The sequence below is a fragment of the Onychostruthus taczanowskii genome, unplaced genomic scaffold, assembly GCF_017590055.1.
Source record: "Onychostruthus taczanowskii isolate IOZ18803 unplaced genomic scaffold, ASM1759005v1 scaffold92, whole genome shotgun sequence".
NCBI lineage: Eukaryota > Metazoa > Chordata > Aves > Passeriformes > Passeridae > Onychostruthus > Onychostruthus taczanowskii.
This window is the reverse complement of record NW_024507213.1, coordinates 422,291-448,364: the sequence shown is the minus strand read 5'-3', so window position 1 is coordinate 448,364 and position 26,074 is coordinate 422,291. Positions and strand designations below refer to the sequence as shown.

Sequence of the window (26,074 nt, the reverse complement as noted above, 5' to 3'; positions counted from 1 at the left end):
TGATCCTACAATGATGGCCTTAAAATAAAGACGTAAACAGCCAACTGCTTGGCATAAGTAAAATTTATGTTTTAAAAGTGTTGGGAAAAGTTGAAATTAAACGATCCTGCAGCACTTATAAACAAGGCTGCTTGGGAAGTATTGTGATTTATTTTCTTCCACTGACAGCAGCTGACAACTTCAAGGGTAAGTTGCTCTCTCAGTTAATTTCAGTTTTGATGTGAAACACCAAAAATGTAAGCAGAATGGAGAAGATGTGGCCACAAGGTCAGAGAGTACTGAATAGAGGCTGATTTTATTATGTCACTTGCTGTATCTCCTTCTTACACAGACCTGCAAGTGCCACTGGTGTTTACTTATTTAAAATGTTATTTGAACAAGTTTCAGAGGAATCTTTCTGTTTTCATGAAATTACTGAGTTAAACACAGAAAAGCTGTAACCAGTGATTAAAGCATGTAACACCAGCTGGAGACCTGTTTTGAACCCCCAACCTCTGTCAACTATTTTCTGCAATTTGCAACTCATTTTATCTCCACGTGGCTTGTGTTCCTATCACAAGGGGAGGGACAGGACCTACTTACAAACTACTGTGTTTTCTGCCTTTTCCTGTGTATAAAATGTGCCTTTGCTGTTCTTTTAAGTCCAGGCCAGGGCACCATCCCAGAGAAAGCAAGGGATGTGCAGACACAAGTCCAGACCCAATATCAGTAATTAGCAGTGATGCCCACGGCAGCTGCAAGGCATCAAGAGTGAAAAAGAAGAGTAAAACACAGTAATTCAAACCATGGTTTCCCATTACAGACCCAAAATTTTCACCTATTTTTTTTTCCCTTTAATGACTTGCTTTTCCAGGAGACTTGGTAATTCAGGAGTAGGTTGGATTTTTCACAACGAGGGGTTAAATAATAAATTCCAGTGAGGACTCGTGGAACTCAGGAAAGAAAAGGATGTTTATTAGCACACAGGCAAAACAGCTGGCCTGGTATGCTTTACTAACAATACAAAGCAATAACCTCGGGTCAGAAGAGAAGTTGCAATACATGCAAAAACATCTGGATTGTGCACTAAGCAACACGTTCCATACAGGTACATCTGTCAAATAAACACACATCTACTGCCCTAGGTAACAGAACTTCAGAGACTACCTCAGGTACAACAGAACAACCTTCACTGAGCAGCATTTTGGACATGAAGCATCCTAGACAGAGACATTTGACCTTTGGAGGCAAACACTGTAACAGGCAAATAGCTGAGAGCCAGATCCCCAAAGACTTATGAAAAGCTCTCGGTGAAGCCTAAGGTATTATCAGAATGAGGTCTGAAGGGTTTTGCCCTTGGTGAGTGAAATTATGAGCAGGTAAAAATGTCACAATGGGTGAGAGTTGTAACTCATCAGGGTTTAGCGTTGCTGCTGAGAGTGAAAGGATGAAAGACCGAATGTCGATACAAACAAAACAATGTCTTTGTAAAACCCTTAAAATAAATAACACACATGAAGGAAAATCTGGGATAATTAACATGTTCTGAAATCAAAATCAACACGCTTTAAATTAATAAATAATTAAAATAATTAAGTTCCTTTTTGTCCTACAGAACAATAATCAGCACTGAAAACTAGGAAAGCGGAAAGAGGACGGGGGACCTCCTCCTTACCCCGAAATCAGGGTGACCAGTGCCACTTGCCACCTCTCACCGCGAAGCTGCGTGTCCGTGTGTCACAGGACGAGCCAGAGGAAAGGGACACACGGAACACACAGCGCCGCTGTGAATCCAGGGGTTCTCCCCGACACGGCGAGCGCTCGGGGGCTCGGTCACCAACAACGCTGCTGGCTCCGGGGGCAGAGGGTGAAGGCTGGGGGTGAAGGCAACTCTAACCCTGTGTCAGCGAGTGACGAACGCTCTCCGTCGCGGGAGGGGACGTGTCTGTGCTGCTGCCCGGCTCCCGGGGGTCCCGTCCGGGCTGCTACACATGCGGGGCCCGGCCCGGAGCGGAGCAGCGGCTGGAAATGCTTTATCCCCAAGGCCGCCCGGCCCCGCCGGGCTGGGAGCAGCCCCCGCCCGCTGCCGGCAGGCCGGGGGCTCACAAGGCAAGTGGAGAGGCGCTTCGGCCCTTCTGCGCCCAGGGCATCCTGCCCGCGGGGCTGCCCTGCTCCCTCCGCCGGGCTGCCCTGCTCCCGCGGCCCGAGAAGCTGCGGGAAGATCCCAAAAAACAGCGAGAGCGCAGCGTCCTCCGGGAGCCGGGCTCCCCAGAGAGCAGAGGCGAGGTGCGGTGAGCGAGATGCGTCCCTGCGGGCTGCGCTGGTGGCAGCGGGACAAGGCGAAGCCTCACAGAAAGCGGGAGCTGCTGCCGGCTGACAGCCGCAGCCCAGCGCCAGCGGCTGCAGAACAGCTGTTCCAGCTGTGCCCGCGGGCTGCAGCCCCGCCGAGGGCTGCGGCTCGCTTTTCCCTGTGCTTTGACAAAAGCATTGTATCCCCAAGCAAAAACATCGACATGAAGCCATCAGCAAGTCAAACATTACTGCAGCCGTAGTAAGTGTTAAACAATTTTGCTGCTGCTGCTGCTGCTGCTACGAACACAGATCAAGCATCCGACTCTCCCGATTCTGACCTAAACTGGCCGCTGGGGCAAGAGGCAACCTTTGGCATGTGAGCAGGACCCCAAACGGGGTTGGACCAGCACATTTCCAGTGATTTCCAGCCCTGCCCTGCCCCCGTGTCCCCCCCGGCCACACGGGCACAGCACAGCCCTGCGAGCCAGCCCTGAACGCAGCACACACGTGTGAAGCACACAGCAAGGAGCTCTGACAGGAGCACGACGAGGATCTGCACCCTGTGACCCTAACAACACCGAGATTTGGTAAAACCGGGCACAGGCAGACAAAGCAGCACTTCACAGCGTACAACAGAGATGCACGTTCACACTGACAGCTGTAACACGCCTTCTTTGTTAACAAGGAAACAATAGAAACAACGTCAGAAATCACTTTTTGGACCACACTTTCCCTGTTGCTCCATTACTTCCAAGTGTTTTATGAAGCTACTGAGCAGTAACTGCTTTTGTACAGAGAATACACAGTCAGTTGGTTTTGTGGTCCAAATAAACCATGCTCTTTTTTTTTTCTCCTCATATCATGCACTGGGATGCAATCAGCTTCTTGTCAATCATTAGCCAAAAGAAACAAACACATTTTTTTTAACAACAAGAAGATTCTATAAGTAACATTTCCACAGCAATCATCAGCCAGAACTATTTAAAGTGTTCCTAGCACGTCCTTCTCTCCTGCTGTCTGCTTTTCTAATGGAGGAATTTTCCAGTCTCTGTGACACCTCCCCATGCAGTTATTTACAAGGAGATGGTCCTTGTGGAGAAGGACCTTAATGAAATTTGCAGTTGCTAAGGTACATTTGTAGATGCTGGCGCTCACACTCAGACAGAACAAATGGAACTCGTTGTGCAGCTCTGGGCTGGGCCAGCAATGTAATTAAAGTGCAAATAAAGACAAAAAACCACAAGCCAGGCAGGTCCATTTTTCATTGCCAGCGTTAAGAAGCATCACGACTGTGTAAGATATGTCAGATCAAATAGGCCTAAGTCACAATCTGTTTTAAACATCTGTCTCCCTGAGAGGATTTAAGGGAGGTAAACGGTGAGATAGCCCTATTTCTTCAACTGGCTGAGTATCATTGGAAAAGTAAGGACACTTTTCCAGCCAATTTTTGTTTTCAACAGTGCTAACACCTGTGGTTTATACTATGATGCCCTTCACAGCATTTGAGCTCACTTCCCATGCAGCTACAACAGGCCACTCTTGATGAGGAAAATACAAGAAGTACAACAACTACTGTAGAAATTACATCTGTCCACCTGGTATGCCACAAAAGCAGAGGCTCTGAAGACATTTACAAAAAGCACATTTTCTCAAACAAAAGCAAGTGATAGTTACCAGTATGCAGAAATACATACGTTGTGTTTGCTGGCATTCAATGTTTGCCACTGACACTTTCAGTTTTGCAGCTAAGTCAACGCCAAATGGCTGAACAAAAACAAAAACAAACGCCAAAACACCAAAAAACAGACGTTTTTCAAACCACTGATTCCACGTAAAACGAAACTGTCACTGCAGCTCCAAGTGTTCACTGCTGATCACCACCTGCTGCCAGACAGACAAGTATTTCTCTCCACAGTGTGTCCAGAGTGTGCTCTGTAGCCTGACTTGTCAGAGAAGCTGCAGGAAAATAAGGTGCCTCTTGCAGAGCTGTGTGCAACACAACTCCCCATCCCCTGCACCACCCCTCTGGGTCCCTCACCCTCCCAGCTGGCAACTATTTACAACTATTCACAACTATTCCACCAGTGAATTTGCTTTCCATGCTGTAAATACTCTCACTGATGAAAAACATATCTACAAATCATTTGTACAGATACAATCAGTCACCTTAGAAAAGGCTGACGAGACATTTAAATAAGAAAGTGTTTTGCAACGAGTAGCATTAAATGTACAGCAGGTATTTGAAACAACTGCAGACCAGAAGTTACTAGATGCTGTCTTAATATCACTCCAAAGTAGCAGATGAGTGCTAAAATCCTGCTTTTTCAACGAAATTAACACAATGAGAACACCACAGCCATTACTGCCTCAGTGAACGCATAGCTAGCCATCAACCCAGCCACCTCACTTCGCTTATTTATCCTAACACACCTGAGTCTATTACCACCATTTAAATCTGTACCCTTGATTTGCCACGTGAGGTGGCTGCAGTGAGCGCCTGTTCACAGGAAAGTCTCCTGTTTTCCAGGAAATCATGGTCCCTAGTGCCAAACATGATCTTTGCAAAGCAGACATCGCTTAAGCCGGGCAGGAAAGGTCTTTGCCTTTCACCTCCCACACTGGTTTGTGTTGCCTGAGAGGGAAAGGCAGTGAGACTCTGTATCTCTTATTAGAAAAGAGAGCTGGCACACTTGTGAGAGTTTCTCTGGCTGTGTTTAGGTGGTGGCAGGCGTGGTTGCCCTGTCCCAGAGCTGTCTGCAGGGCTGTGCAGGGCTCAGGCGGGGAGCCGGGGCTCGATCTTCAGGGACAGCTCGTACAGGGTGTCCTCGTCGATGATGAGGGTCTTGTCCAGCAGGTAGTGAGTGACCTGGCGTGGGGAAACACAGGTGGACAGGCTGCATGGAACTGCCACAGAAACCTCCCAGCCCTCCTTCCCTTTCAGCACATTTTGGGTCCTGAGATCACCTTGTGCTGTTTTCTTGAGAAACCCAACAGCTGCTTGGAATGCTGCTGGCACGAAGATGCACCTGCAGCACTCTGAGAATTAATTAGGATTAATTCCTGTTAGGAATGGGCAAATGCTTTGCCAGGTTACCTCAGCCCAGGCTGCTCTTCTGGAGTCTGAGATGAGCCTTCTCTGAAGGCACTGAGCAGCTTTGGTCACAGCTGCATCACTCCTGAGAAGGGCAAAGGGACTAAGAATTGCAGGATGCCCCAGCAGCTGCTTGGGACACCTCCTGACCCTCATCCCAGGATCTCAGGGCAGGGAGAACACACTTCCCTCTCAACCCCTCACACCCTCCAAGGCTGCAATCCCCCTCCAAAGGAGCAAAAAACCTCTCTGAAAGGCATCAAACAAAGAGGTCCTGCGGGGTGAGGGTCTCACCGCCCCAAGGACCCGTCCGTGTGTCTGTCTGTCCTCTCCTCCACGTGTGGGAGCAGAAGGCACCAACTTCAGCTTTCAGTGGCAGCTGTGCCTCACAAGTCCCTGCTGCCACAGCCTGGTTCCAGGAGCAGGCAGCAGCCTCACCTTCTGCTGGTGCTCGATGCGGTAGGAGGTCTGCTGGAACTGGCGGATTTCCCTGATGATGTGTGAGATCTTCCAAAAAGAACACATGGACAAAAGTTCAAACACAGCCCTGCTTCAGCTCAGGCACACAAAGCAAGAATTCTGCACCAAATTATTCCATTCAACTTATATGTACATAAATATATAACTTCAAATTACATATATAAAATATGTAAGTTCATTACAGGAAGTTTATATATTTATTTATTTGTAGAAATGGTAGGGATTACTGTCTGTCACAATTACAGCCATGACACTCCATTCCTGACAAGACTTTACTGTGTCTCTGTCAGCCTCTGCTGACGCCTCCTCTGTCAGGAGGAGAGAAGGGAAGAGTAGAGATCATATCCCAACAGCTCCCCAGGACTTCACTTTCCCAAACCAAACATTTATTCCTCAGGCAGCCCCGAGTGAACCACCACTCTGGCCATAATGACACCTCCCCGTTCTCTGCCTCGAGTGACTGCTGCAGAGTATAGCCCTAAGGTGGGCATTAAGCTGAGATTAGGGGAGAAATGTCCATGCCTCCCTCCCAGGAGCTGTTACAAAACAGCATTACATGGCAGCGGGAGAGACATCAACTTTAAAGTGCTTTTCAGATAGAGCAGAGCACGCTTTGAAAAGAACATTGTGATTACTGCTTCCTGGTGAATCACTGCATTCCCGTAATTCTGGTTATTTAAAAAAGCTTTTTCTTGCTCCTCCACGAGCTGCTCTTGCTGTCCTTTCTGAGAAAGTGAACCGGGGACAAATTCAGCCTGTGAAAACACCCAGCCTGCCAGAAGGTGGGGATAGAAGACTGGGTCGAGTAATTTCTCTCCCAAGGCTGCCTCTAGTGCACAGCACCAAAGCAGCTTCTCCAAAGGTAAATTCAGAGGAGTTACAGTGAAATCAGTAATTAACTCACACAACGAAACACCTGTTGGGGGAGCATGTGGGAAACTGAAAATTACCATTCTCATTTTGGAGAAATTGACAAGGCCTTCCTCAGTGAAGTTGGGTGTTCCTTCCTCAATAAATGCCAGGTCGGTCAGGTACATCCCAAGGTAGGGAACAGCAGGTGGGTTACAGCTGTAAACCAACAAATCACCTTATTTGCCTGCAGCTGCATTTCCAAATGCATTTTTCTCCAACTTGCACAAACTCTTTGTTATTTTGCCCAGTTCTAATCCATGGGTTCATTCCTTTCCAGGACAAACAGCTCCTCTGGCTCTGCTTGAGCTGTGTTTGCTCTGCCTGTGATAAGCTGAATGCACTCTGCCCAATATCTAATATTAATGGCATTTTTAAAATAGACCATTAATTATTCTGGCTCTTCAGTTCTCAGCTCCTCACTTGAGGTACTTGTGCCACTCGATTCTGATCTGGAGTCTGAGATGAGCCTTCTCTGAAGGCACTGAGCAGCTTTGGTCACAGCTGCATCACTCCTGAGAAGGGCAAAGGGACTAAGAATTGCAGGATGCCCCAGCAGCTGCTTGGGACACCTCCTGACCCTCATCCCAGGATCTCAGGGCAGGGAGAACACACTTCCCTCTCAACCCCTCACACCCTCCAAGGCTGCAATCCCCCTCCAAAGGAGCAAAAAACCTCTCTGAAAGGCATCAAACAAAGAGGTCCTGCGGGGTGAGGGTCTCACCGCCCCAAGGACCCGTCCGTGTGTCTGTCTGTCCTCTCCTCCACGTGTGGGAGCAGAAGGCACCAACTTCAGCTTTCAGTGGCAGCTGTGCCTCACAAGTCCCTGCTGCCACAGCCTGGTTCCAGGAGCAGGCAGCAGCCTCACCTTCTGCTGGTGCTCGATGCGGTAGGAGGTCTGCTGGAACTGGCGGATTTCCCTGATGATGTGTGAGATCTTCCAAAAAGAACACATGGACAAAAGTTCAAACACAGCCCTGCTTCAGCTCAGGCACACAAAGCAAGAATTCTGCACCAAATTATTCCATTCAACTTATATGTACATAAATATATAACTTCAAATTACATATATAAAATATGTAAGTTCATTACAGGAAGTTTATATATTTATTTATTTGTAGAAATGGTAGGGATTACTGTCTGTCACAATTACAGCCATGACACTCCATTCCTGACAAGACTTTACTGTGTCTCTGTCAGCCTCTGCTGACGCCTCCTCTGTCAGGAGGAGAGAAGGGAAGAGTAGAGATCATATCCCAACAGCTCCCCAGGACTTCACTTTCCCAAACCAAACATTTATTCCTCAGGCAGCCCCGAGTGAACCACCACTCTGGCCATAATGACACCTCCCCGTTCTCTGCCTCGAGTGACTGCTGCAGAGTGTAGCCCTAAGGTGGGCATTAAGCTGAGATTAGGGGAGAAATGTCCATGCCTCCCTCCCAGGAGCTGTTACAAAACAGCATTACATGGCAGCGGGAGAGACATCAACTTTAAAGTGCTTTTCAGATAGAGCAGAGCACGCTTTGAAAAGAACATTGTGATTACTGCTTCCTGGTGAATCACTGCATTCCCGTAATTCTGGTTATTTAAAAAAGCTTTTTCTTGCTCCTCCACGAGCTGCTCTTGCTGTCCTTTCTGAGAAAGTGAACCGGGGACAAATTCAGCCTGTGAAAACACCCAGCCTGCCAGAAGGTGGGGATAGAAGACTGGGTCGAGTAATTTCTCTCCCAAGGCTGCCTCTAGTGCACAGCACCAAAGCAGCTTCTCCAAAGGTAAATTCAGAGGAGTTACAGTGAAATCAGTAATTAACTCACACAACGAAACACCTGTTGGCGGAGCATGTGGGAAACTGAAAATTACCATTCTCATTTTGGAGAAATTGACAAGGCCTTCCTCAGTGAAGTTGGGTGTTCCTTCCTCAATAAATGCCAGGTCGGTCAGGTACATCCCAAGGTAGGGAACAGCAGGTGGGTTACAGCTGTAAACCAACAAATCACCTTATTTGCCTGCAGCTGCATTTCCAAATGCATTTTTCTCCAACTTGCACAAACTCTTTGTTATTTTGCCCAGTTCTAATCCATGGGTTCATTCCTTTCCAGGACAAACAAGCTCAAGCTCTGCTTGAGCTGTGTTTGCTCTGCCTGTGATAAGCTGAATGCACTCTGCCCAATATCTAATATTAATGGCATTTTTAAAATAGACCATTAATTATTCTGGCTGTTCAGTTCTCAGCTCCTCACTTGAGGTACTTGTGCCACTCGATTCTGAAAAGCCTGCTTCCAATTACAGAACTCACAAAAATTCAGGTTTTGTAACAGCTGAAATCAGTTCTACATAAATTGTAGAACACTTGACATGGAATATTCTGGATGGCAAAATTACAGAATGTCAAGTGCAATTTGGCAAATCAATTAAATAAAACAATATTCGAGGACTGCTGCACAAAAGCTCTATGCTGTTTTGCAGCAGGTTGGGAGGTCACAGGAGAGGAAATATCCCTGTGCCTTTGTCCTCTCTCTATGTTCCTCTCATAATTATTTGTCAGAAACATAATTTATTGTCATAACAATGAGCCTGTGACCTGACACAGGCTCACTCCCAAACCTTAAAATTCTTAAGTGGAATAATCCTGTTTTTCATAAAAACTTCAATTTATAAATCTGGCTTTACACTTATTGAAAAAGTTTATCAGTGTAAGTGAAACCCCAATAGGGAATGTTCACACAGAAAAATAGTTTAATTTGTTTCAGTAATTCTCTGGAGCTACTGTGTTTACCCATCAGGGGTATTAAATCACAGCAAATGCAGCAAAACAGTATTGCCAAATAAAACCAACCTAGAATTTAAAAGGTTATTAGGAAAAAAAAAATTAAAGTTTAATCACAGCCAATTAATCTATAACATGACCTATCCACTGTTGTATACTGTAGGGAGGCTTACTTTTTGAGCATTTCTCTCAGGTTTTTAAATCTTCCCTCAGATGACACAGTCTTCTGAAGCTTGTCCATGAGTGCCTTTGTCTAGGAAGGAAATGCATTTCAAATGTCATTGCTGGTGCATGTAAATGACTGGAATTAGATTATAACCAAGGTGTAATTCACTTATCATCCCCACCCCATTTTCTAGAGCAGTACAACAGGCATTACTGAATCAGGAACTCTGCTTTACTGCAGTTCCTCCTGTCTTTCTGCAAGTGGAGATTAGGCAGCATTATGAGTGATACACAGAACCTGTATTTATGCTGATATTACCCTGCAAATGGAGGAAAACCCCCAGATTTATAACATTAATGGTCTGGAATTCAGTTTATTGTGCACACAAGAACATAGCAGACCCTACATGTGGCTGAGGATCCTCAGCTGCATTTACTGACGTTGGTGACAGCAAGGGGTGGTCACTGCCTTGGAGCTTGCACTGAGCTGATTCTGCCTCCAAGACCCAGAGAAAAGCAGAGTATGTAAAAAAGAATATATTCATGTCTTACACAAACCACTGTCAGTGGGCATCACCAGACCCTGGTTCCTTCCTAAGTGAGATAAATTTGATTTTCAGCCTGTTTTTGCTGCTGACTTGAGATCTGAGTGTAGAGAATGATGAGAAATTCATCCTATTTGAAACTGAATGTTCAATTAAGAGAGAGCTGTAGGCAGACAGACTCACTTTCTTCCATGCAGCAGGATGATGAAAAACCCAGATTGCATTCCCAATAGGTACCAGGGGACTGTGCCACAACATCAATCTGCTGTGGGTTTGGTTTCTTCTTTTGTAATTGAAAAGTTCAAAAATCAAACTAATTCTATCTGAAAAACTTTTTGGAGGAAAGCTCAGTCATAGCAGTTTGTACTGAAAGAACTTTTAATAGATTTTTAAATAGAAGAACATAGCACCAGCTGTGAGGCAGCTGAGAAAAAGCTGAATGGAGTAGGTGTTACAGTCAGAATTTATTTTAATTGTATTTCTCTGAACCATTTAGAACACAGAACATAAAAGACTGGATTATCTTCATCCTGACAGGCCTTTTTTTCATGTGTGTCTCTTGTTTTTGTGGCTGGCTGTCATTCTCATAGTTTTTGCTGACATTCTCAGCAACCAGGTAAGGGTTTAAGGGAGGTGTTCACTGCACCTAAACTTGAGCTCCTAAATAAGAAAGAAGACTTTTTATGAACAGTCTCTTTCTAGGTAAAAAAACCCAGGAATCTGAGAGGTTCTGACCTTCCTAAAGGCTTTCTGCATTGTTATTTTAGGCACATGACCAGACTTTAACCATAGCTTGTAACCACCCAGATGTGTCTATGAGAAATTACCTAACTTTAGTTTACTTGAACCCTTCAGCTATTCAGGCCAATTGGCACCTGCCAATTACCTTGAAAACTTTTTGTTCCCACAGATTTAAAAAAGTACATGCAAAATTCCAGGACAGAAAATGTCAATCCCACTATTATCAACTATCGACTATTAATGAATGGATGGGACTACTGTAGGGCTAAAAATGATTTATTACTCAGATAAACATCAGCCTCAGCCTCAAAGGTTGTGAGACTTTAGAGGAGCAGCTAGTCACTCATAGCTCAAGGTAGTCACAAGTCCTTCATTACAAGGCAATACAGAACATTCTAATCCAATGGAAAGTTGTGATAAAGTTTATTTTGCTTTTCTAACCTATCACCTCTACTTAATTCTGCTGCACTGCAGATGCTTTTACCCAATGGGATGAAATGATATTAAAATTATATATGATCATATATAATTATAACAATTATATATGCAATAATTAATATAGTCTATATTTATATAGAATATATTATTCTATATAGAATATAGACTATATAATATAGAATATTATATAATAATATGTAATAATATAGAAAATTATATACATAATATATTATATATCAATATATAATATTATATGTAGCCTTATATAATATTAATAATATATATAATATATATAATTATATATATAATAATATATTTATATATATAGTAATATATAAAATTACACGTACACACAAATGCTCTATTATAACATCTTAACTCATACCTTACTCTGTACAATTACATTACTACACTACAAAACCCTTCCCTATTTTACCCAATACATTTTCTCACTTAAAGGCATACTCATACAACTACAGAAACCCAAGTTTACAACTTTTCTGCTTAATTTCTCCATACTTTCATTCTTACATCCCTCCAAGCTCCTTCCAAGGCTGCACCTCAAAGCCCTCAGTATCTTGTGGAGATTTCCACCTCTCCATTTCCTACACCCCAGGAGCTGGCAAAGCAGGAATATTCACAGGAGGGCTCCTGCCTCACCCCCCGGGCACGGCGGGTGACGGAACCAGAACCGCCCGCTGCTCCGTGTCCCTCTCACCTGTTTGGACACCTTTGCCCAGGTTTTCTTGAGCCTGTAGATGGCACTTCTGTTGAGGGCCGAGGTGATCTCCAGCACGCCGTTGTAGTTGTGCAGGCAGCGGCAGATGTCGGCCACCGCCACCCACTTCTCGATGGCGCCGGCCCGCGAGGGCACGTCGGCGTAGCTCATGATCTGGGAGGCCACCAGGTTGCTCATCTGGCCACGGAGAGAGGAAGGGGCTCAGGGAGCTGGAGCACAATCCCTTCTGACATGTCATGAATTAACGGGCAAGGCAGGAAAACCCCCAGTGAGCATGACAGAAGTGACGGCTCTTGGAGCACGAGCCCTGTGAGGAGCGGCTGCTCAGCCTGGGGAAAAGGAGACTTCAGGGGGGACTCTAAAACTCTTTTATCACTCTAAAACTCTCTGAGAGGTGCCTGTGCTCAGGTGGAGCTGGGCTCTTATCCAGGCAGCACTGACAGAACCACAGAACACCAAGAGCTGCACCAAGGGAAATACAGGTTGGATATTAGGAGAAGTTTTTCACAGAAAGAGTGATGAAGTTCTGGAATGCTCTGCCCGGGGAGGTGCTGCAGTCACCATCCCTGGGTGTGTTTAACAAAACCTGGATGTGGCACTGGGGGCCAGGGCTTAGCTGAGGTGTTGGGGCTGGGTTGGACTCCATGATCTTGAAGGTCTCTGCCAACCCAGTGATTCTGAGATTTCTGTGAATTATGTGATTCATAAACCCAGGAAAAGGACAGTGGAAAAGAGCTCAGGGCAGGTGGAGGGCATGGGGACAGGAAAGAAGAGTTAGGGATGCAATGGGAAGGTCTCCAAGCCATCAGCACTAAACCTGACTGGGAAGTCTCTCAGTAAAATTAAAGGAAAATTATAAAGGAGAAAGAGATGTGTAGGGATACAAAGGCATTGAACAGGACTGGTGTTCTGTTTCTCTGGAGAAACTGAAGTTTCTTCATCAGGTTGAAAGGCACCGTGCCACAGTTTAAAACATTCTGCTCTCTTAAAATGCCACTGAAATGCTGAGTACCAATTATTGAAAATGAGAATCTTCATCTGCTTTGATTTAATTTGTTAATTACAAAGAGGCTGCAGCATTCAGTCACTAATAGGTAACACATCACATCACATTGCAACGGAACCCAGTATTTCTGTTCCAGAGGTCAGAGACAGGCCATGGGGTTCCTAGAAAGCAAGTCTGTATTTGAGAGTACTTACATCATTGAAATGTTGACTAGTTTTCATAATATAGGGCGTTCTCTCATTTTTATCCACTTTCATCCAGCCCTGACCAAGGAACTCTCTAGACATTGATGAGAGAGAAAAAAGCAAACAAAATCTTCATAAACACAGTACAGAATCTGTCTGTTAACCACAGCCTAAGCAGATTTCAAGGATACCTCAATTTGCTGGAAGCTAATAACACAGCTTTACACTAATTCCAGCATCTCACTATACCATTTTTAATGCTGTCTGAAATGGTAAATAGTGTAAAGAACATTTATTTTTCTCTTAATCCCCTCTCCCTTGTCACCTCATCCCAATTTCCAGCACTGTGACCCTATTTACACCACGTTATCCTTGTATGTGTGCAAACCCTTTTGCCAGGGCCTGAGTTGGGGGGGTGGTGGCCACCCCAGCCTGGTGGCCACTGGCCCCCCAAGGGACACTCTCTGCCAGGACTGTCCTCCCCTCTCTACCACAGACAGTGGGTGCAGATATGAGGAGATAACCCAGCTAAGAACCAACATCTCAGTCTGGAGAGAAGATGTGGGAAGAGATAAAAGAAATATTCCTGACTGTTTCACAAACTGTAAAAGACACAGGAGTTGCCACAGAGGCAGAAGCCTCCTACACCCTGAAAGCATTTGAAACTTTTCCCTGGAGTTTGGACAGATTCCATGGATGCTTGCCTGGGGATTCAGGGAAAGGACCTCAATGTGTGCTCCACCAACCACTGGATGGTAAGAGCCATTGAATCCTAAGTTGTGTTGTTTCTTCACCAGCTGTAACATTAATGGGTACCTTTTACTGGTACACAGTGTGAGGTGTGTTTACAGTGTATACACCTACTAGTAGTTTTCTTTTTGTCCTTATTCCTCTGTGGTGTTAGTTTGTTTTAAGTCTTATATCTGTTAGTTTTCTGTCTATTAAGACACTGTATAGACCTTCTAGTAGTTTTCTTTTTGTCCTTATTCCCCTGTGGTATTAGTTTAAGTCTTTTATTTGTTAGTTCTGTCTATTAAGTAAATAATTCATTCTCTTATAGACCGAATCAGCCATTATTAAAGAACTTGTGATCAAGAGTGGGTTTTGGGGTGGTGGCCACCTCCATAAAGCTGCCAGAGGCCTGGGCAAAGGGCAGGGAGTTATCCAAACCCCACATGCATGTGCTCACTCGTAGGGGATGCTGCGGAACACGACGTGGTCCAGCAGGGTGATCTGCTCCGCCAGCTCCATGGCCGACAGCGTCTCGAAGCACTCGGGCTTGGGGCAGTCTGGCTGCAAAGCAAGGACAACTCTGAGGGCTCTCTCCGTGGGCCACAGGGCACGAGGAGCTCCTGGGAACCCTCAGTGGGGCTGTAATTAACTTTGGGATCAGGAGAAATGAGGATTTCAACAATCGCGGACAGCACAAACACCTGGCTGGAAACTCATAAAACAGGCACACAGCAGCTCAGGAGTATGAATGTGGGTTAATTAAACTCTGCATATTCTGCACTTATAGTTTCACACATATTAATTTCTTCTCCTTTTTTTAAATCTTGAGATTTTATCCAAATAATACTAAAGTTTTGACGTGTTCATTTTTCATAGGGGCTCCAAAATCTTACACTCTCTCAATTGAAATCAACATTCCTAGTATAAAAAACAGTATATCTGTTCAGAAATACTTTACAAGTTGCAGTTGTGTTACATTTTATTGACTCAAACATACAACATTTCTCCAGGAGTATTTGTGTTTAACTCTCAAGATGAACTTACCATCTGAATGATATCCTCTATTTTCAAATGGTTATCATCTTGATCATCCTGAGAAAGAGTCCTGAAAAATAAAGTGGCAGAACATCCTATATAAATAAAGTTGTCCACAGATATGACAAAACCTTATCATAGATCAACAAAATGTTTTATTTAAAATAAATCTCAAGTCTGCAATTGAGGAGGTAAAGGAAAAAAATAAATCTGTAGTCAACAAAGTCATGTCTTGCTTTAAGTAAAAATGTGTAAACTGTTACAACATCAGAGACACGTAGAAGAAATTATTTCCATGAAAGTTTAAGATCCTCAGCTAATGAATCGTGGAAATTGTGCAGTTCAGTGTCCCACACTGAGCTCTGTGTGTAGAAAGGACACAAAAATGCAGCTTTTGCTTGTAGCAAGGACATGATTTCCTTTCAGTAATAAAAGTCTTAATGAATGTTTCCAATTCTGCTACAGAAACATGTGATTATTATGGTTATTTCAGAGTAATGGGTCAAGAATTAACTAGGCAAAAGTAAGTACTGATCAAACCTCTACCCTGATGTAGCATATTGGCATTACAGGACCTTACCCCTTCATGTGGGAATTACAGACACAAAGAAACTGTGACAACATTGGATTTATGTAATACAGGAGTGAGAAGATTTAGGGAGAAGGAACATAGGTCAGAATGCAAAAGGCTGTCAGAATGCACGCTTTATTTTTTTTTATTTTATTTTTTTTTTTCCTTTTCCCCATAAGGGCTGGAAACTCCTTGTGCCTGCAGGGCAAGGCGTGTTTGCCTCTCCAGGAGTACCCTAAGCTCCTTGCCCTGAGAATCAGGAGTGCAGCCTCAGTCCCTGTAAATAGCCTGCCAATCTGTCCTGCAGAGCAGCTTATTCTGCGCTGCTCCTCATGCCTGGGGGCCTGCAGGAAGGTGTTGTTCATCCTGTGGCAACAGCCCCTGGCAATGAACATCACACAGGCCCCGTCCCTCTGCCCCAGGAATTCTCACCAGTCTTGTAAAATCTGAGTTAACTTCATGTTATGTTTATGTTTGATCAGGTTGCTGCCTTTGATACAGAAATTGTTGTATTTGCTTAATATGAAATAAAGTATGAAACATGGGATTCTGAAAAGACTGGAAACAGTCAACTTCCCCCCATCTTTGCCTCCTGATACTCTCTACCATGACACCTCATGTTTTATGTAGACTTTCAATCTGTCATTCTAAACAAATGCTTTTTTCCTAGCACAGTGGTCTCATGAAAAAAAACCCAAAACCAACTCTCCTTTTATGCATAAATATTCTACAGCGAAAACTGCAGAGGACAACAGGTCTGTAGACTGGGTAGTGGTAACTTTTTGACAGCATCAACAGCAGCTTCCACTTCACTCTGTGCTGCTGTCATCCTTGGGACCCCCAGTTCCAGCAGAGGACTGGGGACACTCACTGGGCTGCCCAGCACTGCCTGGACAGCTCCCACTGCACTCCCTGCAGAGCTCCTGGGAGCTGGGAAGAGGCACATCCTTGTGGAAAGTCACAGGAGACAGCAAAGGCACAGAGGGGCTCTCCTGAGCTGTGTCACCCTTGGGGAGGACAGAACAGGGTGACTCCTCCAGTATCTTCAGAAATGAAGGAAGAAAATATAAAATAAACACTTTTCTAATTCTTAGAATCATCAGTTAACATTCTCTCTCTCTCTCTCTCAAATATTACAATAATTTTCTACTTGAAAGTACTAAGCATGTGTCTCATCCTTTGCTTGTGGCACATAAAGCATGTAACAAATATTTAAAAGCTAGGGCAAGTTAGAGAGCCTGAAACGTGTTGTTTGGTGAGATCACAGAAGGCAGAAAAATTGTTCATCCATCACTTTTTGACATCTGCATATCCCTCGATTTCGTGTATGTTTAGTCTGAAGAAGAAGAAGGAGGAGGAGCTGTTTCTGGAAGCAACCTGTTTTTCTCCAAATAGGATTTATCTATCCAAGTTATTCACTGCTGTTCAGTCTGAACTTACACCTTCCTGCTTCATTATCAATCAAATTTTATCTAGATTTCGGGGGTTAGCAAATCAGGCTGATAAAATCTCAAGCAAAATGTACATTGGGAGGTCTGCCTAGCTTTCAGAACAGATACTGAATTAAAAAAGCATTTTTACCCTGAAGAGAAACCCTGTCAGTGCACACAACAGAAATCCCATCAAGCAAGAAATACCAGCTGCTTTGTTTGATGACTCAAGGCATGAAGCAGCTCAGCATCTCCCATCAACATTTTCCTTGTCGTTCGTGTTCCAAACAGAGCCTTTCCCAGAGCTGACCTGATGGATCTTTGGAACACAAACCAACCTTTCCTGCTCCTCTGATCTCTGCTAACAAGGGGATGGGTTTTCCAAGGATGTGCATGCATGCAAAGGCTGAGGCAGTTTGTGAAAAGAGGTATTTGTACCCAATATCCTTCAGGGAGACATAGACAATACCAGTGTTAAGCCACAGAAAGCATGAACGTTTTTTCATGAATGTTTGAAATGGAATTTTTTACAAGAAATGCTTGTCCTAAGCCCATTCTGCATTTGTCAGCCTTTCAGAATCACGAGTGGACTACAAAAACTGAGATGTGGGGAAGCCAGGGCCTACAGTGACAGCTGACAGGCAACCCAGAATTCTGATAGAATACATGTTTTAGACAAAATGCCTGCAGCAAGCACCTCTGCAGAACAACAAAATTTTACAGCACTCACTTGGCAAGCGGGTGAGTGACTATTTTTATGAAGGACACATCCACTGGATTACTCCTTATTCCCATTTTCAACCCATCCCAGAGAAACCTTTTGAATGGAAGTTTTTTGAATCAAATCTCCCAGTTACAACAGATCTGTGCTTGCTCATGGAAATCATGCTGTCAGACACCTTCAAACAAATTGGTTTGTAAGTATTTGTAACAACAGTAAAAAAAGCCCTTCAGTTCCAGGTAATTTATATTTCCCCTCTAAGCAGAACTAGATGACAGGTCTCAGTTGAGAAGGAAATCCCTCCAAGGAGCAGGGCAGAGGCTGAGCAGCTTTTCTCCAAGCCAGACTCTGAACAGGAGCCAGAAGAGAAACACAAACCCTGGGACCACCTCTGCACATTCTGCCAGGGGTCAGACCAAGCCACAACTCCCTGCCTGGATCCTGTCACTGTCCATGCAGAAAGAGCCAGGATGCCTGAATTCACAGATTTTTGGTGGAGAGGATCTCCTCTGTGACAGGGAAGGACTGTGGCAGGAGTGCAGCATTCCCTGCCTGACCTTTGTTTTGTGGTTTTGTGCTTCAGGTAACCACAGGGTCCCACCACAGGGCTCCTTGGTGATGCAAAGCCTTCATAATGGCCCTCAGAGGCTATGGAAGGCTGAAGGAACTCAGGAAATATTTTTTTCCACTGCAGGCCCTCTCTCCACGCTCAGAACACTGATGTAACCTGACGTGGCAGAGGATCCCCAGTGTGCTGCAGACGAGGGACCCTGCAGGGTGTGCAGCCCTCCAGGGTGGCTCAGGGGAGCCCTGGCCCAAAGCTGAGCAGTTGTGGGTCAGCAGGTGTGGGATCTCAGCACATCACTGTGGATGTGCAGAGACACCAGGGGAGCCCCTGGGGGGCTCGGAAACCCTGGAATGCTGCCAAAAGGGTTTGGTGGTTGGATTTCGATCCATCAAAAGGAGAAGAACCTGTGACGGAGGAAATGAGAACTTCTTGGGTGTGAATGGTAACTTTATGGAGGGAAATATAAATTTTAGAAAAATAGGTACAGGGGGGTCATGAAGGCAAGATGGAGGATTCAGGGCGTGGTCCTGTGTTCTTCTTTCTTCTTCATGTCTTCCATTTTGTGTGGTGATGTTGGCACTTGGAGATTGGTTCGTGGTGAAGGGACACTTGTCTATAAGGGTGAATAGTATTGGGAAATAAAGGTAAATATGGCACACGTAATTTTTACTATAAAAGACACAGCCGCCCTGTGGGCGGGGGAGAGTGCACTCGGCTGTCCTGCTGAGCGGGCCTCGGCTGGGCAGAGAGAAAACTTTGTAGATAAGAGATAATAAACAGAACTGAAGACCGAGAATCTGAGAGGGCAGACTCATCCGTGGCAATCGCGGCCGCCCAGAACCACCTTTCCCTGTGTCGGGGCAGAGACACACAACAGCGGACCCCGACAAGCAGGAGCTGGTTCTGCAGCAAACAGAGATCTCTGCAGGCAGCAAACAGCCAGAGCTCTCCAGTCTAGGGCAGAGCAGGCTCAGTCCTGGCCTGACCTACTGAACCGTGGGGCACAGAACAAACCCCACGTCACCACACCCTCCTCCTGCACCTCAGCAGCACTCCTGCTTTCAGTGAAATGTAGAAAAAGCTGTGTTCCTCTGGCACTGGAACCCTGTCTGCCCCCTGTGCAGTTGTGCTGTCAGAGGGGACACAGGCAGGTCAATGCCACCTCTCTGACTCTGTTCGTTTCTGACCCCTCATGAAATCTGCTCCAGAACTGTAAAAGGATGTTTGCAACCTGCCAGGGAAGCTAAACCCCCTGACAGGAGCTATTCCCCCATTTCATATTCCGGTTATTGCAAAGTTGAGCTGCCAAAGAGCAGCTGGCTCTGCCTCTGAGTCCACCACCAGGCTGAGGAGCAGAGGGACCCCTGGATGCCCCAGGACTGAGTGCTCAGCTTCCACAGGACAGCAGGTCCCTGCTCCCACCAGCAATACAGCTTATTTTTAAAGCTTATAAATATTTCTATTTGAAGAATGTGCAATAAAAATTAAGGACTGTGGAAGAGCAAAGGAACGTGCACTCATGTGTCAGTATCACAGATAAAGTTACACACAAACAGCTGCTGATTATTCCTTATATCCTATAAGGATTATTACATCTTTATATCCTTAAGAGTATTCTTTATATCCCATAACTGATTACTCAATTAGCTATATAGCCTTGCTGAGGGCCTGTGTCTCTAGCAGTAGTTACAGTGCTTTGTTAAACTCTGGAAATCACTCTTAATTACCAGACAGTTCCCAGAGGTGATCTGAACACCTCCCCCTTCCAGTGAAAGGATGAGAAATTGTATTGAAATTTAAATCACATAGAAGCAGGATTGAAATAGTTCTCATCAAGTTGTCCAGCATTCACATATGCTTAGCAGCACCACCAGTCTTGAAAAACAATAAAGGAGTTTTTAGCCAAGGCTGAAAGAAAAAACTATTTTTCCATTTCGTTTGCTTTGCCAAAAATTTAAAAAAAAAATTCAGAGAATGGTCAAAAATTCAGTCTGAATTTTTGAAAAATTTGTGAAAATGGAAATATCTGATGAACTGTGTTCACTGGTGTATCAGACACTGTGCTCAGGTACTCAGTAATCAGTTCTAGGAGGGGAGAGAGGACAAACAATAACAGCCATTTCCTAGAACTGCAGTAAAAGGATGCAAATGGAGATAATTCATTGTTTACACATAAATACAAAGGTCCGTTTTTTCATGTAACTGCTAGTGGAAATTGGCTCATTTGAAACTGGGAACAGGAAATTGTTGACCAGCTTGTATGGTAAAGGCCTGTAAATCCATTACTCTGCGAGGAACAGCCACCCAAGGCTTGTTTTAAAACATTTCCTTAAGAAGCTGAAAGTTTTAGGGTAATTTTACCCACTGTGAGAAAAACCTTTGCTGTCACAAACATCATCAAAATCCACATCATCCTCATCTTTCTTGCTCTTTTGACTTGCTGTCTCTTCCAAAGAAACAGAAAACAATGCTTTTACACGGAATAGCAGCACACACAGTATTATTAAAAGGAGGATTATTTTAGTTTATGAAAGAAAAAAAGGTGCTTTTAATAACAACTTATCTGTGCTTTTTATCTTTTGTTTGATATTTGTGCTCCCAAGTGATTTTTTCAGACCTTTTTTTTCATTTATCTGTTGGAAACCTGTCAAATGGTCTTAGAAAACTCAGGCATATTCTATTTATTGTCCACTTATTGGTTTACCTGCAAAATACTTACATAAATGTTAATAAAACACACCATAGTTTTATCTTTGCATTTCATGATGCTTTATTTTTATCACTCCTTAGTCTATAGATGTTTCAACTAATTTATTTATTTAATTATTGCTTAATGTTTAAATGTTTACTGCTCCTCAGGATGGCAGAACAATGGACTTGAAACCAGCAGCTGTAAAATATTCACACTTTGTAGACAGAGCTGTTTTCACTCATATTGAAGGCTGAACTCATGGTTGCCAGCTGTTCTGCAGCAAAGCTTTCCAATACAGGTATTTTTATGAATGAAACTTAAAACAGGCTCTGCTTTATGGCTCATAAAACACTCAGTAACCCTTCAAAATTAAATACTCTGGAGGGAAACCCAACCCTGTGAATTCTATGACACACAGTCTGTCTCCCTCTCTCCTACAGGTAACATGGGAAATAACTGGAAATGCATTTACCTCAGTATGTTTGCAGTAGCTTTCCTTTCTTGTGGCAGAAGGTCAGGGTCTCTCAAAACTTCCTCCAGCAAATTTAACACATTCATTTTGAGCTCGTTGTTCAGCTCAAAATCCTGAAAAGAAAAAGGTTTTACTACCTTTAGTCTTAACAGTTTTGATCAAACAACTAAAATAATGGGTTTGCCTTTTCTTTTTCAATTAGGTTTGAATTATTTCTTTTTTTTAAGCTTTTTTACAACTGTTTGAAAATATTCAGAGAAAATTGTGGTGCAAGAGTAAACTGGCCACAAAAGTAGGATCTCCCAAAGGCTGGGATTTTTCTCCTTTTTGACTTTTGCCTTCTGTGTGGAGACAGGATGACCAGGGAACCTTCCTTTTCTGAATTATCACCTGCATCTGGCCAAGACCCACAACATCCTCTCTGTGTCTAACTGCAGTTCTGGCACCACTGCCCAGCAGGGCAGGACCCTTCCTCTCACTGCTGCCTTGAGGTTCTCTGCTCATCTGCCTCCCCTCTGGTGTTTCTTATCTCACACCCACGCTGTTGGAAAGTCTGCTTTTTGTGGAGCACTCAAACCAGTAAGTTCACTAAATAATCTGGCCCTGCACTGAAGAGCTTCAGCATTTTAATTACCTCTGGGGCAGACAGATACCTGACTGAGGACTGAGATTCAGGGACATGCAGCAACCACTTATCTGATCTCTGAATTTGGAGAAATCAGACAGTATTAGACAATCTACAGACACAGAATGTGGGAAGTTACAGGCAACTCTTGGGGTAGACTCCAAAAATTCTTGCATTCAGCTGCTTTGTAACATTTTGACAGGAGAACAAACCCCAACCCTTCAGCAGCCTGGTGCATCACAGATCCTCCCTGATAACCCACAGCTGCCTGCAAGCAGGACCACGCGTGTGCAGAGCCCCCTCTCGTTTCCACGGCAACAGGAGGCACGAAGTTACTGAAAATGGGCAAGATTTGGCACCTCAGCACAAGAGCGTGGTGTTTCACTCCCAAAAAGCCCCCCACAGCCCCTGCTGTGCTGAGGAGCTCTGGAGATGTGTGCCTCTGGGAGCAGCAGAGCCAGCCCAGGTGAGCACAGCTCAGGTGAGCCACCAAGAGAGGTGCGATGCCTTGGGAAGGCTGACCTGGAGCAAAGGCTGGGAAGAGCTCCAGAATAAAGCAGGGATTGATTCCAAGGATCTCCTCCATGGATCCACCTTGGGCAGCACAAGAGCCCAGCCAGGGCTGCACCCAAGATGAGCCCAAATGGTCCCAAAATGCACGAGCGCTCCCGGGGTCTCTCCCTGGGATCAGCTCTGCTCCATGTGCACATTGCAGTTCAGTGTCCAATTCCAGCTCAGCCCCTGCACTCCCATCCTGCTTGTTTTTCTCTCTGCAGCCCACGGGGTTTGTGCTCCTGGGCTGAGATTTGGATCATTTGTCCTTGGTGCCCAGCTGGAGCAGGAATTGTTTTGTCTCCCTGCTCTGTGCACAGAGCTCACCATGCCCTGATGTGAACCCAGACCCACACACTAGAGCAGCACAGAATGTGAAAGATACAAAAGCTGAACCCTGAGGTGGAGGCTAATTTGGAAATGGGAGTTCAGAGCAGGAGGGGAATGAGTGCTCACCACAGGATGTGCCACACATCCACACAGCACTTTGGAGAAAGGCTATTGCTCCAAAGTCAGCGCGCAGCAATCACCTGCCCTGGGCATTTCCCTCCTGTTACAGCACCTCCTCCTCACTCCTCCACAGCCTCCTCACCTGGGCCTAGCTAATTAATACTCTGGAACTGATTAATATCTGTGTCTCATTTTTTCTGGAGATGTTTACCCGTATTTGAGGGTGTTGAAGGACAGGAAGCTGGGGTATCAAACATTCAGCTCAAAACCAAGCGAAAACTCTTTCTGAGCACTGCACTCTGTTTTTTAAAGCACATTTTGTATAGCCAGGCTCTGAAATGCCTCCCTTAGGAGCTGTTTTAGCCTGTTTGCAAGGACAGACAAGAGAGCCTTTCCATATATTTGGGGTATGGAAATGGGACTAATTAGAGAAAACACAAGGAATGTAACTAAACTACATGACAGTACTGTGAAGGAAAATAATTTGAAATATAAAACTGTCAAAACTTAGAAAGGAGAAACCTTGAGTCTGCACAAGCCCAAGCAACCAGTGTAATTAATGAGTTTTTCCTGTAGTTCAGTGGCAGACACTGTATGAAAGAGGATGGTGTCTCTGCAACCTGTGCTACAGAAATATCCTAAATTATATGAACAAGTGTCCAGGAGGTGACACATCCCCCATCCTCATTCAGCACTGCTGGGTAAAGTCCTCAGGCAGATCACATCATCGTGGCCAGGATTTTATCTCCAAGCACAGCTTTCAAACCACAACCAATTGATTCTTTTCATTATGAGATATTTTCTCTCGAGATGTCTTGTTTTATTGAAAACACACCCATGACCAAAAAAGTCTAGAATTTTAGAAATTCTTTAATTTGCAAATAGGATAGGAGAGTCTTGCCCATAATTATTAGACTCAGCCAAACCAAAGCATTTCCAGTTTTTGCATGGTTACATGCTAATTCTTATAATAATGACAATTAATAATTTGATCATGATCATTAAAACTTGTTTTACTGAGTAATCTCCATAAGACAGTTGTGCTGGGATTGCTGGGGAAACCCAAAGTTATGGTTTTCTTTTTTAAAGTAATGTAATCTGTTTCTCATAGTATAATGAGGAAAAAAAAAACCCTATGAAAAAAATGTGGGAATCAGAAGAAAAATGAAGAACTAATCTCTTTCTCTAGTCAAGGCCATTATTTAAGTGGTGCTGAGATTCCAGTGTGAGGAGCCATATATATTAAAAAGGTAACAGGGAAAATATTGCATTTAAAATTTACATACACTTGACTTTTGTGGAGAAAGGTTGAAAGGTTTGTATCATAAGAATTAAACAAACACCAAAATATTTAGCAACCAATTTTCAGTACAATTTAAAAATAACTAAATAACTCTAAATACATGTAGATTATCTCTAGTTGTATTATGGGTGTCACACATGAATATTTATCTGTTTATACTACAGGACACTTAGATCCACAGGTAGCTACTTATGGCTTGGATATATGTGTATCACAGCTTTCTATATAATTTTACACCACATTTCTGACTTCTAGTTCTAATATACATATCAGAGAAGCAATACAGTTGGTGAGACAGGAATCCTTCAACTTCCCAGCAGGCACATTTCAATTTGACAGTGGTTCACTAGAGGGTCACATACCTCTAATATACTTTAGAGTCTACAGTAGCCTAAAGATTTATGGGTATTACTCAGATTTGAAATCACTGGCCAGAAGAAAAGAGAGTGCAGCACAGGCAACAGAAAGCAAGGAAAAGAAAACCAACAACTTCACCCTAAGATGCATTTTAAAACTAAAACCAGTAGATTTATTGTGGGTGGTTTACACACAGATTATATTTTCAATATTTGACATGAGCTCAGTGAAACCCCAGAAGCTTTCCCTCTCCCCTTTTTTAAGGGCTCCTCAGTGAGAGGAAACATTTTCTGCATCTAAGCATTGTGGGGAACACTGAACAATCCAGACAGGTAAAATTGAGCTAAAACAGGAACATGATTTATGCTTGAGTAGGCCAGTGAGAACTATAGAAGAACAGGAGGGAGGGAAGAAAGAGGCAGGAGTGGAGAGAGATCCACTGGAAGACTTTTTGCAAGAATTTGGAATATTTGTAAGTAGATGGGGATTGCCTTACAATTCTCCTGTATCTGTACTCATGCCAAAACAAAAGCAGGTAATTATTCCAATGGCAGCAGATGAGTGAGTGAGTCTTAATCCTGTGCACAGCACATCAAACACCATCAGAGCTCAGTGAAGTTACTCCACTACAGTATTTCCTTTTGAAGCATAAAACCACACTTCACCTACCACACACAATTGTGTTGAGCAAAATCTGTGTAAATTCACATGCAACAAAATGTTGGCACAGGTGGAAGGCAGAGGTAAATGGAATTATTACTGGTTTTCTGGAAAATTCATCCCTGAGCTTGAAATAAGTCTGGCTTACTTCAAGAAATAAGTTGTTTCAAGGCAGCTTGGGGTCAATCTGCAACGTAGTCAAAATACAATGTGTCTTGTGAAGTGTAGTTTGTTATTATTTCTACAATCAACTAAGTATAAACTCACCAAATATCTTATTCATTACTTTATACCATTTAATATGAGGTAAGTGGGGCTCATAAAAAGGATTTTCAATTTTTTTTATTCAATGGAAATTGAAAGAAATTGAATTGCCTGCTTCATGTGAGCTAACACAATTTGTAACCAACTGAAATAATCTTTTCTTAGACAGCCCTCTGTCTCCAGGGGATGTCCCCAGGTGCTGTCAGTAACTCCCTGTGGCAATGCTGCTGCTGGGAGCTCACCACAGCTCCGTGGGGATGGCCAAGAGCACGAGCTGCAGCGGGGCTGGGCAGGCAGCAGGCACA

The 26,074-nt window shown here is 44.1% G+C and overlaps 1 protein-coding gene across 1 annotated transcript in view; it reads right to left on the bottom strand.

Annotated features, from left to right (window-relative positions):
- Positions 1 to 933: 933 nt before the first annotated feature.
- The window catches only part of RASGRF2 (Ras protein specific guanine nucleotide releasing factor 2), a 124,509-nt gene continuing 99,368 nt past the window's right edge, over positions 934 to 26,074 (bottom strand). Inside the window, exons 19-27 of the mRNA XM_041426632.1 lie at positions 21,559 to 21,671; positions 15,114 to 15,174; positions 14,527 to 14,630; positions 13,347 to 13,431; positions 12,126 to 12,323; positions 9,692 to 9,771; positions 8,612 to 8,729; positions 7,620 to 7,688; positions 934 to 5,137 (exon numbers count right to left, since the gene is read on the bottom strand). Coding sequence (XP_041282566.1) covers positions 5,045 to 5,137; positions 7,620 to 7,688; positions 8,612 to 8,729; positions 9,692 to 9,771; positions 12,126 to 12,323; positions 13,347 to 13,431; positions 14,527 to 14,630; positions 15,114 to 15,174; positions 21,559 to 21,671 — 921 coding nt within the window. The 3' untranslated portion in view covers positions 934 to 5,044. The remainder of the gene's footprint in view (positions 5,138 to 7,619; positions 7,689 to 8,611; positions 8,730 to 9,691; positions 9,772 to 12,125; positions 12,324 to 13,346; positions 13,432 to 14,526; positions 14,631 to 15,113; positions 15,175 to 21,558; positions 21,672 to 26,074) is intronic.